This window comes from Amblyraja radiata, chromosome 22 (assembly GCF_010909765.2).
Source record: "Amblyraja radiata isolate CabotCenter1 chromosome 22, sAmbRad1.1.pri, whole genome shotgun sequence".
In the NCBI taxonomy this organism is placed as follows: Eukaryota; Metazoa; Chordata; class Chondrichthyes; order Rajiformes; family Rajidae; genus Amblyraja; species Amblyraja radiata.
In genome coordinates, this window is record NC_045977.1 from 16,762,225 (window position 1) to 16,776,653 (window position 14,429).

General features: G+C 40.0%; 1 protein-coding gene across 3 annotated transcripts in view; it reads right to left on the bottom strand.

Moving 5' to 3' along the window:
- The window catches only part of parn (poly(A)-specific ribonuclease), a 132,119-nt gene that overhangs the window by 71,167 nt on the left and 46,523 nt on the right, over positions 1 to 14,429 (bottom strand). For all 3 annotated transcript variants that reach the window (XM_033040485.1, XM_033040484.1, XM_033040486.1), the window contains exons 19-20: positions 2,605 to 2,660; positions 651 to 737 (exon numbers count right to left, since the gene is read on the bottom strand). In XM_033040485.1, the coding sequence (XP_032896376.1) occupies positions 651 to 737; positions 2,605 to 2,660 (143 nt within the window). The remainder of the gene's footprint in view (positions 1 to 650; positions 738 to 2,604; positions 2,661 to 14,429) is intronic.

The window sequence follows — 14,429 nt, forward strand, 5'->3', positions numbered from 1 at the left end:
GAGAAACTCAGCGGGTGAGGCAGCATCTATGATGCGAAGGAAAAAGACAACGTTTCGAATCGAGACCCTTCTTCCGAGTTTGGGTGATTTTTTTGCAAGTTGGGTATCACATGTTACTAGACCTTCCCATGTCACATTTTACTGGGATCTTTGTTGTAATAAAGCAAAATAATGATTACTGCAATCCTTAACTATTCAGTGCACATATTCCTCGTACTCACTTGCTGCCCGTCAATAATACATGGGTATCTTTAGGAAGGCGTTGATAACAATTTGCAAATCACCACTCAAAAAGAAATACTGGTGACCCAAAAAACAAAAGTTTTTATCTATTGGGAAAATCCTGGTTGAAATCATGTGGCCTCATTAGGGGAAATTGTATCATTTTATTTAGAGAGTTAGTTCTGGGTGGCAATGGGCATTATCCAGAAATACTAACATTGTTATCTACAAAAGGAACAACACAAAATGTATAAAACTGCCTCTCAGTCTTCCAAGGATTCTTCAAAAGAAACTTGCATATAGATCTAGTTCCAATGATTGATAACTTTAAGTCAGTTGCTTTAAAAGGAAACCGTGCTAACCAGTTGGCTAAATTGTTATCAAATGAATAAATGTTGGAAGTTGCAAAACAAATTGAAGGATCCTACCAAAGGCACTGAAAAGTTGGTAGAGATCACTGGTCTTCCACTCCTTGGGAAAACGAACATGTAGAACATGGTCCCTCTTAGGTTGCACTGAAAGAGAAAAGCAAATGCTGTAGATCTTCATCATAAAACTTTGGTGCTTCAGGGATTTAAAAACTTGGCGGACAAAAGAGAAATTAGTACAATTTGTTCTCTCAACAATGAATCCGTTAAAAATAGATGCGTATGCAAGTGAAAGCCTGCCAATAACCAGTCATGGTTTAATCCTAGAACAACTGATGGCCCTCATTATTGCTAAAACCTTTTCATTTCTTCCAATGAGCTGTTGTATAGATTCTTCCTTTTCCCTTAAGCTTGTCTAATATTCCTTTCCGGAAAGTATCCAAAGGAAATGCTACACACTTTTGAAAGAAAAAAAGTGACCACCGTGAGTACAGAACTTGATTTTTCTCTTTACCAGAAATCTCTGTAATTAGGTCAATGCCTGCTTCCTATCACAGTAAATTCTTGAAGGATGGGTTTTCCTTCGAGAATGTAGTCTATAGAAAATCTTCTGTGAATCGTAAAAAATGTCACCTTACTTGGTATGTTTAAGAAGGAACTGCAGATGCTGGGAAATCAAAGGTAGACAAAAATGCTGGAGAAACTCAGCGGGTGAGGCAGCATCTATGGAGCGAAGGAAATAGGCAACGTTCAGGCCGAAACCGTTCTTCAGACTGATGTGAGGGTGGGGGGGGGGGGGGGGGGGGAGAAGAGAAAAAGAAATTAAGAGGAGCCAGTGGGCTGAGGGAGAGCTGAGAAGGGGAGGAGAAAGTAAGGACTACCTGAAATTAGAGAAGTCAATGTTCATACTGCTGGGGTGCAAACTGCCCAAGCTAAATATGAGATGCTGCTCCTCCAATTTACAGTGGTCCTCACTCTGGCCATGGAGGAGGCCGAGGACAGAAAGGTCGGATTTGGAATGGGGAGTTGAAGTGCTGAGCCACAAGGGAGATCAGGTTGGTTATTGCGAACCGAGGGGAGGTGTTCGGCGAAGCGATCGCCAAGCCGATGCTTGGTCGCACTGATGTAGAGCAGCTGACATCTAGAGCAGCGGATGCAATAGATGAGATTGGAGGAGGTGCAGGTGAACCTCTGCCGCATCTGGAAAGACTGCTTGGGTCCTTGGATGGAGTCACGGGGGGAGGTAAAGCGACAAGTGTAGCATTTCTTGCGGTTGCAAGGGAAACTGCCCGGAGAGGGGGTGGTTTGGGTGGGAAAGGACCAGGGGATTTACGGAGGGAGTGGTCTCTGCGGAAAGCAGACAGGGGACGAGATGGGAAGATGTGGCAAGTGGCGGGGTCACGTTGGAGGTGGCGAAAATGACAGAGGATTATTTGTTGTACGTGACGGCTGGTAGGGTGGAAGGTGAGGACAAGGGGGACTCTGCCATTGTTACGAGTGGGGGGGGATGGGGAGTGAGAGTAGAGTCACGGGGTATAGAAGAGACCCTGGTAAGCCTCATCTATGGTAGAAGAGGGGAACCTTACTTGGTAGTTTAGTTTATTAGTCACATGCAGAGGAACGGTAAAAAGCTTTTGTTTGTATGCTATCCTGTTAAAAGACTATACATGAAAGCAAGTTTGCAGAAGTTTCACTAAATCCTGACCTTTTTTTTCTCTATTTCCTTAATGTAATCATATTGGGATTATATATATTTGACAATTAGATTTGCCAGTTTGTGAAATAAACACTTTTTATTACAACACTATTAATGTAGTCTATTAGCAGTGAAACATAAAGCACACGTTGAAATACAATGGTAGCAAAGTGCAAAATTATTTAAAATACCATTTGGCTCTTGGTATAAAATTATTTCAATAGCCTTAGGGAATTTAACACGAAACAGGAAGTTGCTGTATGGGACTGACAAATTGATGCACATTTATGTACATTCCAGTTAAAATTATGTACTTACAATCTGGTCCACTGAGGTTTAGGTAGGGAATGTCGATCACTCTCATTAGAAACAGTCTGCATTAAAAAAGAAATAAACCACTGAAGATTAGTAATGAGAAGTGAAACAAAGATAGCTGACTGGACGCATTACCTGCTGCTATGTTGAATGATGAACTGGCTGAAGTATGCAGCAGTCAAAACCCCATTTCTCTCAGCCTGGTGTAAGTTACACCATGGGTTTATTTCTGTGCAATTTTTTTAATTGCTCCGAGAAGTGATCAGTTAAAGGCAGTGGGCTAATCAAACAAGCTACCCTAAATATGCCAAAGATAGGCACTAAATGTTGGAGCAACCCAGCAGGTCAGGCAGCATCGCTGGGGAAAAGAAATGGGTGCCGTTTCACGTCGGAAGGGTCCAGACGCAAAATAAACACCACCCACCTTTTTTCTGCACCTCTGGGTTACTCCAGCACTGTGTGTCATTCTTTGGTATAAATCATCTGCGTGTCTTGGTTTCTAAATATGCAAGATACCAGGGCTGCCAACTCTCACGCATTGAGCGTGAGACACAAGCATTTCGACAAATTCTCACGTTGATCATAAATTTCTTATGCTCTGTCATGAGAAATTCTGTGATCAACGAGAATTTCAAAACTCATATCAACTGCATGGGCCGCGGGTGTTGGAGAGCCGGGGCTGAGGGAGGGATGGAGGCAGAAGCAGAAGCAGCGGCGGGGGCAGATGCAGACGGGGAGCCGGGGCTGGAGAGTGTTTGCGGGACTGGCGAGTCACTCCGGCCATGGAGCAGCCTCAGTGCAAGAATCCCGGGCCGTTGGAGGCGTCGGAAGCGTTGCGCCGCTGCCGTTAGTGTCTCTGTGCTGAATTTGCCCTGGTGACCGGCATGGATCAGGCAGCCTCTCTGGAGAGAAGGAATGGGTGACGTTTCTGGTCGTGACCCTTAGGGTCTCGACCCGAAACCTTTAGAAGGGCCTCAACCCGAAACGTCACCCATTCTTTCTCTCCAGAGATGCTGTCTGGCCCGCTGAGTTGCTCCAGCATTTTGTGTCTCTCTTCGGTTTAAACCAGCATCTGCAGCTCCTTCTCACACAGTGAGACCCAACAAGACAACTTTGAAGCTAGTACCACTCGGGTGGGGGAGGGACTGGGAGAGAGAGGGAATGTTAAAGAAATCGATATTCATACTCAATCGGGGAAATTAGTTGATATCTGTCTTTAAATTGATATTTTGTTCATCTTTAAATGCAAGTCTTGGATTCATGTATTGTGGGAACAAATAAGCAAAGGCAAGATGGTAAATATTGACTACAAATTAACTTCAGAAAATGAAACTTGTAGAGATGAGCTTTGCCCTTCACTTTACAAAGAATAACCTCAGGGATTATGCAGTAAATGCCATTCAAATACTCTGCAAACTTGGGATAATATTGTTCATGTTCAAATCCGATAGGCAAGTCTTGATTTGTTCAGTATTATTAATAGTTCAACGATACAGCGTGGAAACAGGCCCTTCAGCCCTTCGAGTCCGTGCCGACAATCGATCACCCGTTCACACTGATTCTATGTTATCCCACTTTCTCATCCACTCCCTATACACTAGGGGGCAATTTACAGAGGGCCAATTAACCTACAAACCCTTATGTCTTTGGGATGTGGGAGAAATCCAGAGCACCCGGAGGAAACCCACGCGGTCACAGGGAGAACGTGCAAACTGCACACTGATAGCACCCGAGACCAGGGTCGAACCCGGGTCTCCGTCGTTGTGGGGCATTAATTGTAATGCTAATACTTGGGCCTCCACTGATACGTCGGGATGATTACCCAATATTACTGATTATTAATCCATTGTATTATTTATTATATGTGCTGCGCCCGTTCTCCTTTATCTGTACATTGTGAGCGGCTTGACCGGATAGGACGCAACAAAAGCTTTTCCCTGTACCTCGCTACAGGTGGCAATAGTAAACTAAGTTAATCTATTTACATGTATCTCTGTGTTGTTGCTTTAACCGGCCTGTTAAGGTGCAGCAACTGATAATGTCATTGTTCTGATGTCGCTGCACACGACAACTAAACACTCTAGTCTTCATTCTACACTTGAAATTACCACAATGACATTTAAACGGCATCTGGACAGGCACACATGTAGGAAGGAACTGCAGATGCTGGTTTAAACCGATAGACACCAAGTGCTGGAGTAACTCAACGGGTCAGGCAGCATCTCTGTAGGGAAGGAATGGGTGATGTTTCGGGTCGAGACCCTTCTTCAGACTGAAGGTCTGGTTAATTGGCTTGGTATAAATGTAGGCTAATGTTATTGATTTGTAATTAGCCTGATTTGTAATTAGTTGACAAAACCTTAATTTATTAATCCAGAATATCCAGGGGAATGGGATAAGTGTAATATTTAAATGACAAGCAAGGTGCCAGGCTGTCTTTCACAACATACAGCCCCGATAACCCATTATTTCCTTCAGTTAAATATTGGAAAGGTAGCACTATTGCCATTTGCCACTCAACTATTATGTTTGTTTACCTCACTGACTATTTCTAACCCCCCCCCCCCTCCAAATTCCTTTGACAGGTTGAATAGAAATATCCCCAATCCCGTTGTTTTATTAATTGAACACGTGGATGAACATCCTCAAGGAGTGTAATCAGATGGAAATCAGATGCGATGGTTAAGAGCTTGTTCAAAGAAGGGGCATATTGTAAAGGAGTGACAGAGATACTTGCAGGGGAGTGTGTGAGGGGGTTATTATTTGTCTTTAGTTTTAGCTTGAACCAGGACATCTGAAGATTCAAAGTTTAATATAGTAATTGTGCTGAAACTGACTCCAACCAACCATGTAATGAATATCATCCATTCCGGAGGTTCTATTTTTCTGATGCCATTTAAACTTCACTTGGATTTCAATCACTTCAATGAAAAAGTAATTGGGAATGGGGAGCATTGGAACAAAAATGTGCCCTCGGTACATATTAACTGTACTATAATAATGTATGCATGTGATAGGTGCAATCAAAACAAAGATCTTATCATTGTTGTGTTATGAATACCACAGAAATTATGTACTCTCAAGATCACATTTAATAGAATAATATTGCTTAAATATATAGTTATTGGACTTTGCATTTTGGAAAAGTCCCAGCTGAGAGGAAGACAGCAAAATACTGAAAATATTGGGGGTGAAAATGACTTCAGGACAGTTTGTTAGGAAAATGAAGGAAATTGTAACAGAATACTTATACAGCTGACTGAGTATAATTTTATGGATGAGAAATTTGTGTTCAACCAATTGATGAATTCTTTGACAAAGTAACTAGTATGTTAGATAACAAGGCAGCCAATGGATGTAACACATTTTGTTATACAATATTTGGTCCGTGAAGTGCCCCATAAAAGATCACCACATTAGATAAGCATCTGTGGACTTGAACGTAATAGGTTAAGTCCAGGGGGTCAGATTTGGGGCTTTATGTGTGGGCCAGATATATTGTCAGTGAAGAGGGGCTAGGAGCAAGGCCAAGTGTGCATCCAGAGTCAAGGTCTGGAATAGTACTAGGTGTGCAGTTAATTGATGACAGCTCATTGATATGATTTAAAAAAAAAAAATTTAAATAATAAATAAATAAATAAACAGGTCGACAAATATAGATCATTTAAGAACTGTACGTCCTAATCTTTCACATTACTTAATAAAATGAATTCTCAAATTTTAGGTTGAAGTGAGACCTTTAAAGTTATTTGGAATAACTTTGTAAGTTACAAGGATACTTCATATCTCCTATAAATATATCAGATAGTTTGTCTCTACTTCTGAAGAATAAGTTCTTTCTTATTTGCATCAGATTTGTTACATGGAGTTAGACCTTAACAACCATTAGAAATAGTGCAACTTAAGACAAGCAATACGTGTAGGAAGGAACTGCTGATGCTGATTTATAATGAAGATAGACCCAGTAGTGGAGTAACTCAGGAGGTCAGGCAGCATCTCTGGAGAAAAAGGATGGGTGACGTTTCAGGTCAGAATCCTTCTTCACATGTTCAACAGTTCAACTACTTCAGTATTCAAAAAAAGTAATTTTGAAAGGTTTCTACCCAAACCAACCAAAACGTTTCATACAAATGACTACAATTAATTTTCTATTATTACTGCAACTATATCCAACTTACTATATATCCAGAAAGCAAGTTCAACATCAACCAGATACAGACTTGCCCGATTATCTCAGAGAAATCTGATCACTAAGTTAAGTTTCATTCCTCAGAGTTTTAGTACTAAAAAAATAATTTTAGTTGCTTAATATTCATTATTTATAATTCAGCAATTGTTTTTCTGTGCCCAGTAAATACAATTTAAAAACTGAAAGAGACACAATTAATGTAGAAATTAGGTCCATTGACTAAAACTCCAATTTTTCGCAGTTTAGTTATTTAACACGACAGCATTAAGAAGAAACCCCTTTCAATTTGTTTGCTGGTCATTGGTGTAGTATTGTGGTTAATTAAGCACTTAATTGCTTCCGTTGTAGCATGAAATTATATTTTCCTGCAGCCAACAGGACCAATGTACACCTTTTACTACTTTAATACTGGCTCCAGGCTTGTTCATTCATTGAACAATAAATGAAAAACTATTTTCGATCATACAAAATTAATAGTCTAAAAAGAACACCAGCCTCTGGCGTTGCTCAACCAGGTTTGTTGAATCAATACAACAGTTTTTCAAAAAGCTGTCTGCTATTATGTGCTGGTTAGACACCAAATTGACCAGATGCTGGTAGATAGACTTCTGATGATGTCAGGTACAATTAATTATTCTATCTATTTTAGTTTTCAACTTCACTTACAAAAACTGAAATTTCAGGCAATAACATATATAAAACATACAGCGGGCAAAATAAAGCCCCATTACTTTTAGACAAACTTTAGGGGAGTACTTGTAAATTAGTCAGCTGCCTCAATTTAAGCAAAATGTATGTATTTACAGACACTCTCAGACTTACGCAATAGGCAATTTACGTAAACAATCTATACGGTCACGAGAGCAATCAAGGCAGGTTGTAACTGCCACAACAACGAGAACTCAGGTTTACATCAGAAACAATCCGGCAATGGCAGTGGTGCTTACCCAGAAAGCCATGTGCCACAGAAAGCACCCCAACAGCAGGACAGAACTCAAGTGGCAATTACCCAGTGCTTACCCAGAAGTCCACGTACCGCAGAAAGTGCTCTGAACACAACTGAGACAGTTAATAGTAGTTATTTCAGGCAGGAGATGGGGATTTTGATTTGTGTAAAATCGGACTTAAAGGTTCACAGAACATAACCCTTATGTAAGTTGGTGAGTGGTGTATAGTGTGCTGAACTCAAGGTGGACCAGTGTTTTACAGCCATTGATGTGTAGGGGTGAAGGGAAAAAGGTTGGTTTGTGTGATGCATGGGCCATGTTCATACATCTGCAAATTCTTGCTATTTTGTGCAATGCCATGCCAAACCGCGATGCATATGGATAGGATGCTTTGTGGTGTGTCTGCAGAAATTCATGAGTCATTGGAGGCATGTTAAATTTCCTGAGCCCTCTGAGGAATTCTATATTTAGTTAACAACTGGAATTTAAACTTAAGAGTCATGCAGCAAGAAAACAGGCCATTTAGAACATGCTGACCAGTGAGCTCCCATTCTTATTAATTCTCATTTCCCAGCACTTGGCCTGTTGCCTTCTATTCCTAGGTGATTCAAGTGCTCTTTAGATACTTTGTAATCACCCCAACATCAATGGGGTCGGCAAGAATCGCTGCTTCCTGAATGGATCATTTTTGGGATATCGGAAGGTATCCCTGAATTAAACGTGTATCAGAAGAATTTACTCAATTACGGGCTAATAATGGGAAAAAAGCTCATACTTAAATTCTGGAAAAATGCGCCCACACCAACAATAAAAATGTGGACATCAAATATGTTTGAAACATTACATCTGGAAGAGATGAGATTCCTCTTAGCAGGTAAAGCAAACCAATTCCAAAAGACGTGGTCTACGTTTATGGACCTATTACAAGCATGAGGTGCAATAGTAATTTTAAAAATAAATAAATAAATAAATGGTATCAGGATCTGGCAATGGGAGGTAAAACAACAAAAACAGACTTGGTTGGTAGTCTTTCTGCGGAGTTTAATGTTATAATAGAGCGATTGTCCTTACTTTCTTTTTCTTTCTTTTCTAGGGTCTACTTTCTTACTTCACTTCCTTCTCTAACTTCTTTTCTAAGGGGCTTTCTTTTCCCAACACTCTCTTGCACTTCACGACTCTTGCGCACCTTCTTCATTTTCCTTACTTCTATCTTTTTCTTAAAGCTTAAAAAAAAAAATGAAGCGATACAAAAAATGTATTAAGATATATGTGTTGTGTGTTATTGTAATTTACCGTACTTCTAATAAAAATAATTTAAAAAAAAAAAAAAAAAAAAAGAATGGCTGCTTCAAAATGGCAGCCAGCATCAAAAACCGACACCACCCTGGTCACACTCACATCTCACAACTTATTATGGGTTTTACAGATTACTATATTTACATTTCTGTTATCCGGCTGCAAGTAGGAATTTCATTGTTCCAATGCAGGACACAAGATAGAACACGTTGGCGATTCGTATTTAGCGTATTTTGTCAGTTCTGGGCCCAATGTCATCGGAAAGATGTCAAGCTGGAAAGGGTAGTGAAGATTTACGAGGATGTTGCCAGCACTAGAGGGTCTGAGATATACGGAGAGGTTGAGTAGACTGGGACTCTATTCCTTCGAGTGCAGGAGGATGAGGGGTGATCTTAAAGAGGTGTATAAAATTATGAGAGGAGTAGATCGGGTAGATGCACAGAATCTCTTCCCCAGACTAGGTGAATCGAGGACCAGAGGACATAGGTTTAAGGTGAAGGGGAAAAGATTTAATAGGAATCGGAGGGGTAACTTTGTTACGTAAAGGATGGTGGGTGTATGGAATAAGCTACTAGAGGAGGTAGTTAAGGCTGGGACTATCCCAACGTTCAAGAAACAGTTAGACAAGTACATGAATAGGACAGGCTTGGAGAGATATGGACCAAACACAGGCAGGTGGGACTAACGCAGCTGGGATATGTTGGCCGATGTGGGCAAGTTGGGCCGAAGGACCTTTTCCTCCTCTGTATCACTCTAAACACTCTTGACTCTGCATCCACCAATCTCCCTGACAGCGCATTTCAGATCCTGATGCACAAAAATGTCAGGACACACTTAGGCGAGGACCAGTATGGTTAAAAATAGGGAAAACATTTCTGAAAAGATATTAACCAGAATTCCACTGGATATTATATCTCCATCTCCAATATTATTCAATCCTCCCTGCTCCTTGGCCATTTTAGCTACCTTTGGGCAGTTGATACATGTAATTTGCCATTGTCCACAAGATTGACATACTGAATAGAGTTCATTTTTGTCCAAGTTGCATAATAGGTTTATTTCAAAAATACGAGAGTTCCCCCAATGGCATGGCCTTCATCCAAACTTCAAGACCAAAATTGAGTTGTCCCAAAATGTATTCTCCAGTTTGTGGGAATTTGCTCTGCAGAGTTCCTTGCCATGTTTTCCTACAAGTTAACTGATGAAATAATTCAGTGTTTTGGGCTGACAAGAAGCCATAAAAGGTACTGCATAAATACATACACCCTCTTCATGAGGCATAATGAGGGTCACATTGGAACAAAAGACAACAAGAACCAAGCACACAAGGGTAGTAGAAGTTAGCTGGGAGACCTCGAATTTGGGGGCCAGCTGCGGAAATGAGAGGTGCAATTGAAAGAGCGTGTTAGCAGTAGGTTGCTTGCCAAGATCCAAGGTTAAAAGTGGCTAAAATTAGGAGTTAGACACACATAACTTAAAATCATAGTGCACATTTAGTTTACACAGTACGTGCATCACGGCACAAAAATAGTCCACCAAAAAGGGACACTAATAGTTTAAAATGGCACCACATAGCATGAAAAGTGCAACCACGCTTACACCATTATAATTACAAGACTCCAGAAGATATTAAAAATACAGTTCCAGTGAAGAAGCAGCCATCAATAAAGTGTTTACAGCTTATTCAGGAAATAAGAATTATAGGTTGGGATCAGGCATAAGTTTATCTTCATATGGCAAGCTACAAAAGAGTCTTTTAATACGTTTTCACCACAGTGTCATGCCCACAGTGTGCTTCAACATGATAACACTGCAGGCCCTATCTACACTTCCCAACTATGCTGGAAACAATCCATCTTACAGGCCACGTTGCAAGAATATAGTCTCAGTTAGTCAAAATTGCTGTTTATATGATAAAAGCACAAAGAACAGATAATTTGATCGGCTAACGTCACTAGGAGTAGAAAAATGGAGAGTCTCGCAATTGGAAAATGCAGTTTGACTGAAACACTCAGACCATGAAGTGTGAATTTGACATTAGAAGTATTCTCTGCCCCAAAAAATCTCAGAATAAAGTCTGAGAGAATGAAAAGAACTCAAACTCCACCTCTGCTCCAAGCTGTTATTCATCAATTCCCACTGTAATCGGCGAGTACGAACATGATTTGCGTTGACAAAAATGAACCGATGTTTAAATAATCAGCCGTCACTATCTTGAGACAACACACATACAAAATGGTTACTTTGAGGATAACCAAGAATCAATGACGTTGCATTCCAAATCCATTGTGGTCTTCAGTAGTGAATATGAAAATTAGGAGATGCACAATACGAAGGAAACGTTTGAAAGAATCTTGTGATGTTGGCAACATTTTTATTAGATCAAAATCCTATTTGTAGGATAAACCACTGTTTTAATGCTCAAGGAACTCCTGAGGGTGGCCCCCCATTTTAAAAAGTGGCAGGAGAGGAAGGCTAATCTATGAGGTAGGTGGTGATGGAATTTTATCAGATTCAAATAAAGAGGCGGCATAGACCATGGGCAGCACAATCACGCAGCTAGTAGAGCTGCTGCCTCCCAGCGCTAGAGACCTGGGTTTGATCCCGACCTCGGTGCTGACTGTGTGGAGTTTGCATTTTCCCCGTGACCGTTGAATTCATACGGGTACTCAAGTTTCCTCCCACATACTAAAGACATGCAGGTTAGTAGATTAATTGGCTTGTGTAAAATTGCCCCTAGTGTGTCGGGAGTAGATGTGAAAGTGAATAACAGAACCAGTGTGAACGAGTGATCGCTGGTCAGCGTTGATTCTGTGGGCCAAAGGGTCTGTTTCCATGCTGTATCTTTAAACTAAACAATGATAGAGGAAAACATGAGCAAAATAAGGCAAACCTTTCACCATGATGCAATTTTTTTTATAGAAATCCTACAATTCATTTTTGATCAAACAAAATGCAATGATAAGAATGGAAAGCCAGTACCGCAGGCTAGAGTACAAATGCGTACACTAGTTATCAGTACTGCTCTCAGTATTCACTCCTAAATTTCCTGCTGCTCCCGTTGCTAAATGTCAATTTGTCATTTCTACGCCAACTGCCAGTTTGTTGTGTAGGAAGGAACTGCAGATGCTGGTTTACACAGATGATAGACAGAAAATGCTGGAGTAACTCAGCAGTTCAGGCAGCATCTCTGAAGCACAAAATGTAGGTATGTTGCAAAGCCTACCTGAAGCGTCGCTGAAAATCTGTCCCAGCCCGTGTGCGCGATTTTGGCGCCGTTTAGAGGGGGGCGGGTTTAAAACGCGATTTTTCACTAGGCTGTTCAAATCGAGGTTTTTCAGCCTAGTTAATTATTAACGAAAAATCGCAGGAAGATTCCGTAGCTGGAGCTATTTTTAGTTTTAAAGGCTTTCTTTACTTGTTATAGTAGGTTAAAAATTAACCTCTAAACCCCCGACCGCCGACAACGGGCCGGATCTCATACAGGGGAAAACGGAAGGTAGGCTGTTTATTTTTACGTTAAAAGGGCTTCTTAAGATACCTTTATACAAAGTTTAATATTGCGAGTAGCTAATTTTGGGCCCATTATATCCCGCAGTATTTTTCTGGGCATTTGAGGGCACAAATCTAGCGCAATGTGAACGTTCTAAACCAGCGCGTTCACAGGATCCCACTAGAAAGCTGATTTAAATGGACTTTAATTTACAGCAATTGAACACTAAATTCCTTCCATTTGGCCTATAAATTAATGTAAATGAGACTTAAAAATCATGTTTTATTGTGAATTATTTGTGAATATTATTTGGACACTTAGGCTATTTAAAAATGTTAATCTTTTATTAAGAAATGGATAGATGTTTAGATCTAGTAATTGAAGTCTGAAATTAGCTACAATTGGGTAACTAACTAATTATATGCTTTAATTTCAGGTCATCCAAGTAATATTATTTTATATTTGTTTCAGAATGCTTCAATCTATGATAACTGAACATTTCATTCAGTTCTCTTAATTTTTAAGAAAGTTATGGGCTTTTGACTGTCCACGATCACAGCTTTTTTGTTATGTCCATAGAAAATCAATAGGGAACAAGATGCTAATTTCCATGAAAATGGCCATAACTTTTTAAATACTTGAGATATGAAAGTGAATTAGGTGTCAAATTAAACTTATTTTTATGCTTTATCTGATGGGATAAATTGCAGACTTGATTTTTAAAATCTCAAAATTTTGTAACATTGCTACAAAATGCTGGAGTCTGAAGAAGGGTCTCGACCCAAAAGTAACTTATTCCTTTTCTCCAGGGATACTGCCTGTCCCGCAGTTACTCCAGCTTTTTGTGTCCAACTACCAGAAAAAGGCTAAACTGTCACAAGTGCACAGCTCACTAATAACCATAAAGGTAGTTCTGCTATAATGAAATAACGCAAAAAATAAAGGCTGAATGGTACGTTGAGTATCACATTTAATAGAATATCGTCGCACAAGTGTCACATGACTGATTGCTTGTCTAATTCAATGGTCACCCACGGTGAAACTGACTGACTGCATTCTTAAAGAGACAATGGTGTCCGATTACATCAGGGAAGTTAAATAGAAACCCAGACTGGTGTTTGTTCAGATTGTCAATTACCAAAGGAATGTTTTAACTGATTTGCTGGTTGCTGAGCAAAATCATGTTGCAATCAATTCGGCCTGCATGATGCAAATATAGCTCCCTAATTCAGCAATTGCCTTATATCCAATTCACAACATTGAAATGTGCTAAAATATAATTACCTGTAAAGATATTGAATAAAGTATCATCCTGGGAATTCTACACATTGCATGCATATACATCGTATACACTTCAAGCAGCCACGGAAAGACCACCAGCATAATCAAGGACCAGTCTCACCCTGGTCCCTCTTCTCCCCTCTGGCAAGAGGCACACAAGTTTGAAAACGCACACCTCCAGATTCAGGGACAGTTTCTTCCCAGCTGTTATCAGGCAACTGAACCATCCTATTACCAGCTAGGGTACAGACCTGACCTCCCATCTACCTCATTGGAGACCTTTGAGCAATCTTTAAATCAGACTTTATCTTGCAGTAAAACGTTGTATCCTTTATCTGCACACTGGACAGCTTGATTGTAATCACATATAGCCATTTCTTTGACTAGATAGCAAACAAAACCATTTTACTTTGGTACATGCGAGTATAAGAAAATGTTTTTTTTACTGTATAATTAAAGGGAATTATGCAGATGAAAAATGAAATAACAGGCAGTCACAAAGTAGTTATTACTAGCATACAAGACTTTGACTATTAAACAATTGACACAAGTTCAAATCAATGATACTTTGTCACATGTAGCAGGGTACAGTGAAATTTTGTTTTTGCATACAGTCCGAAAA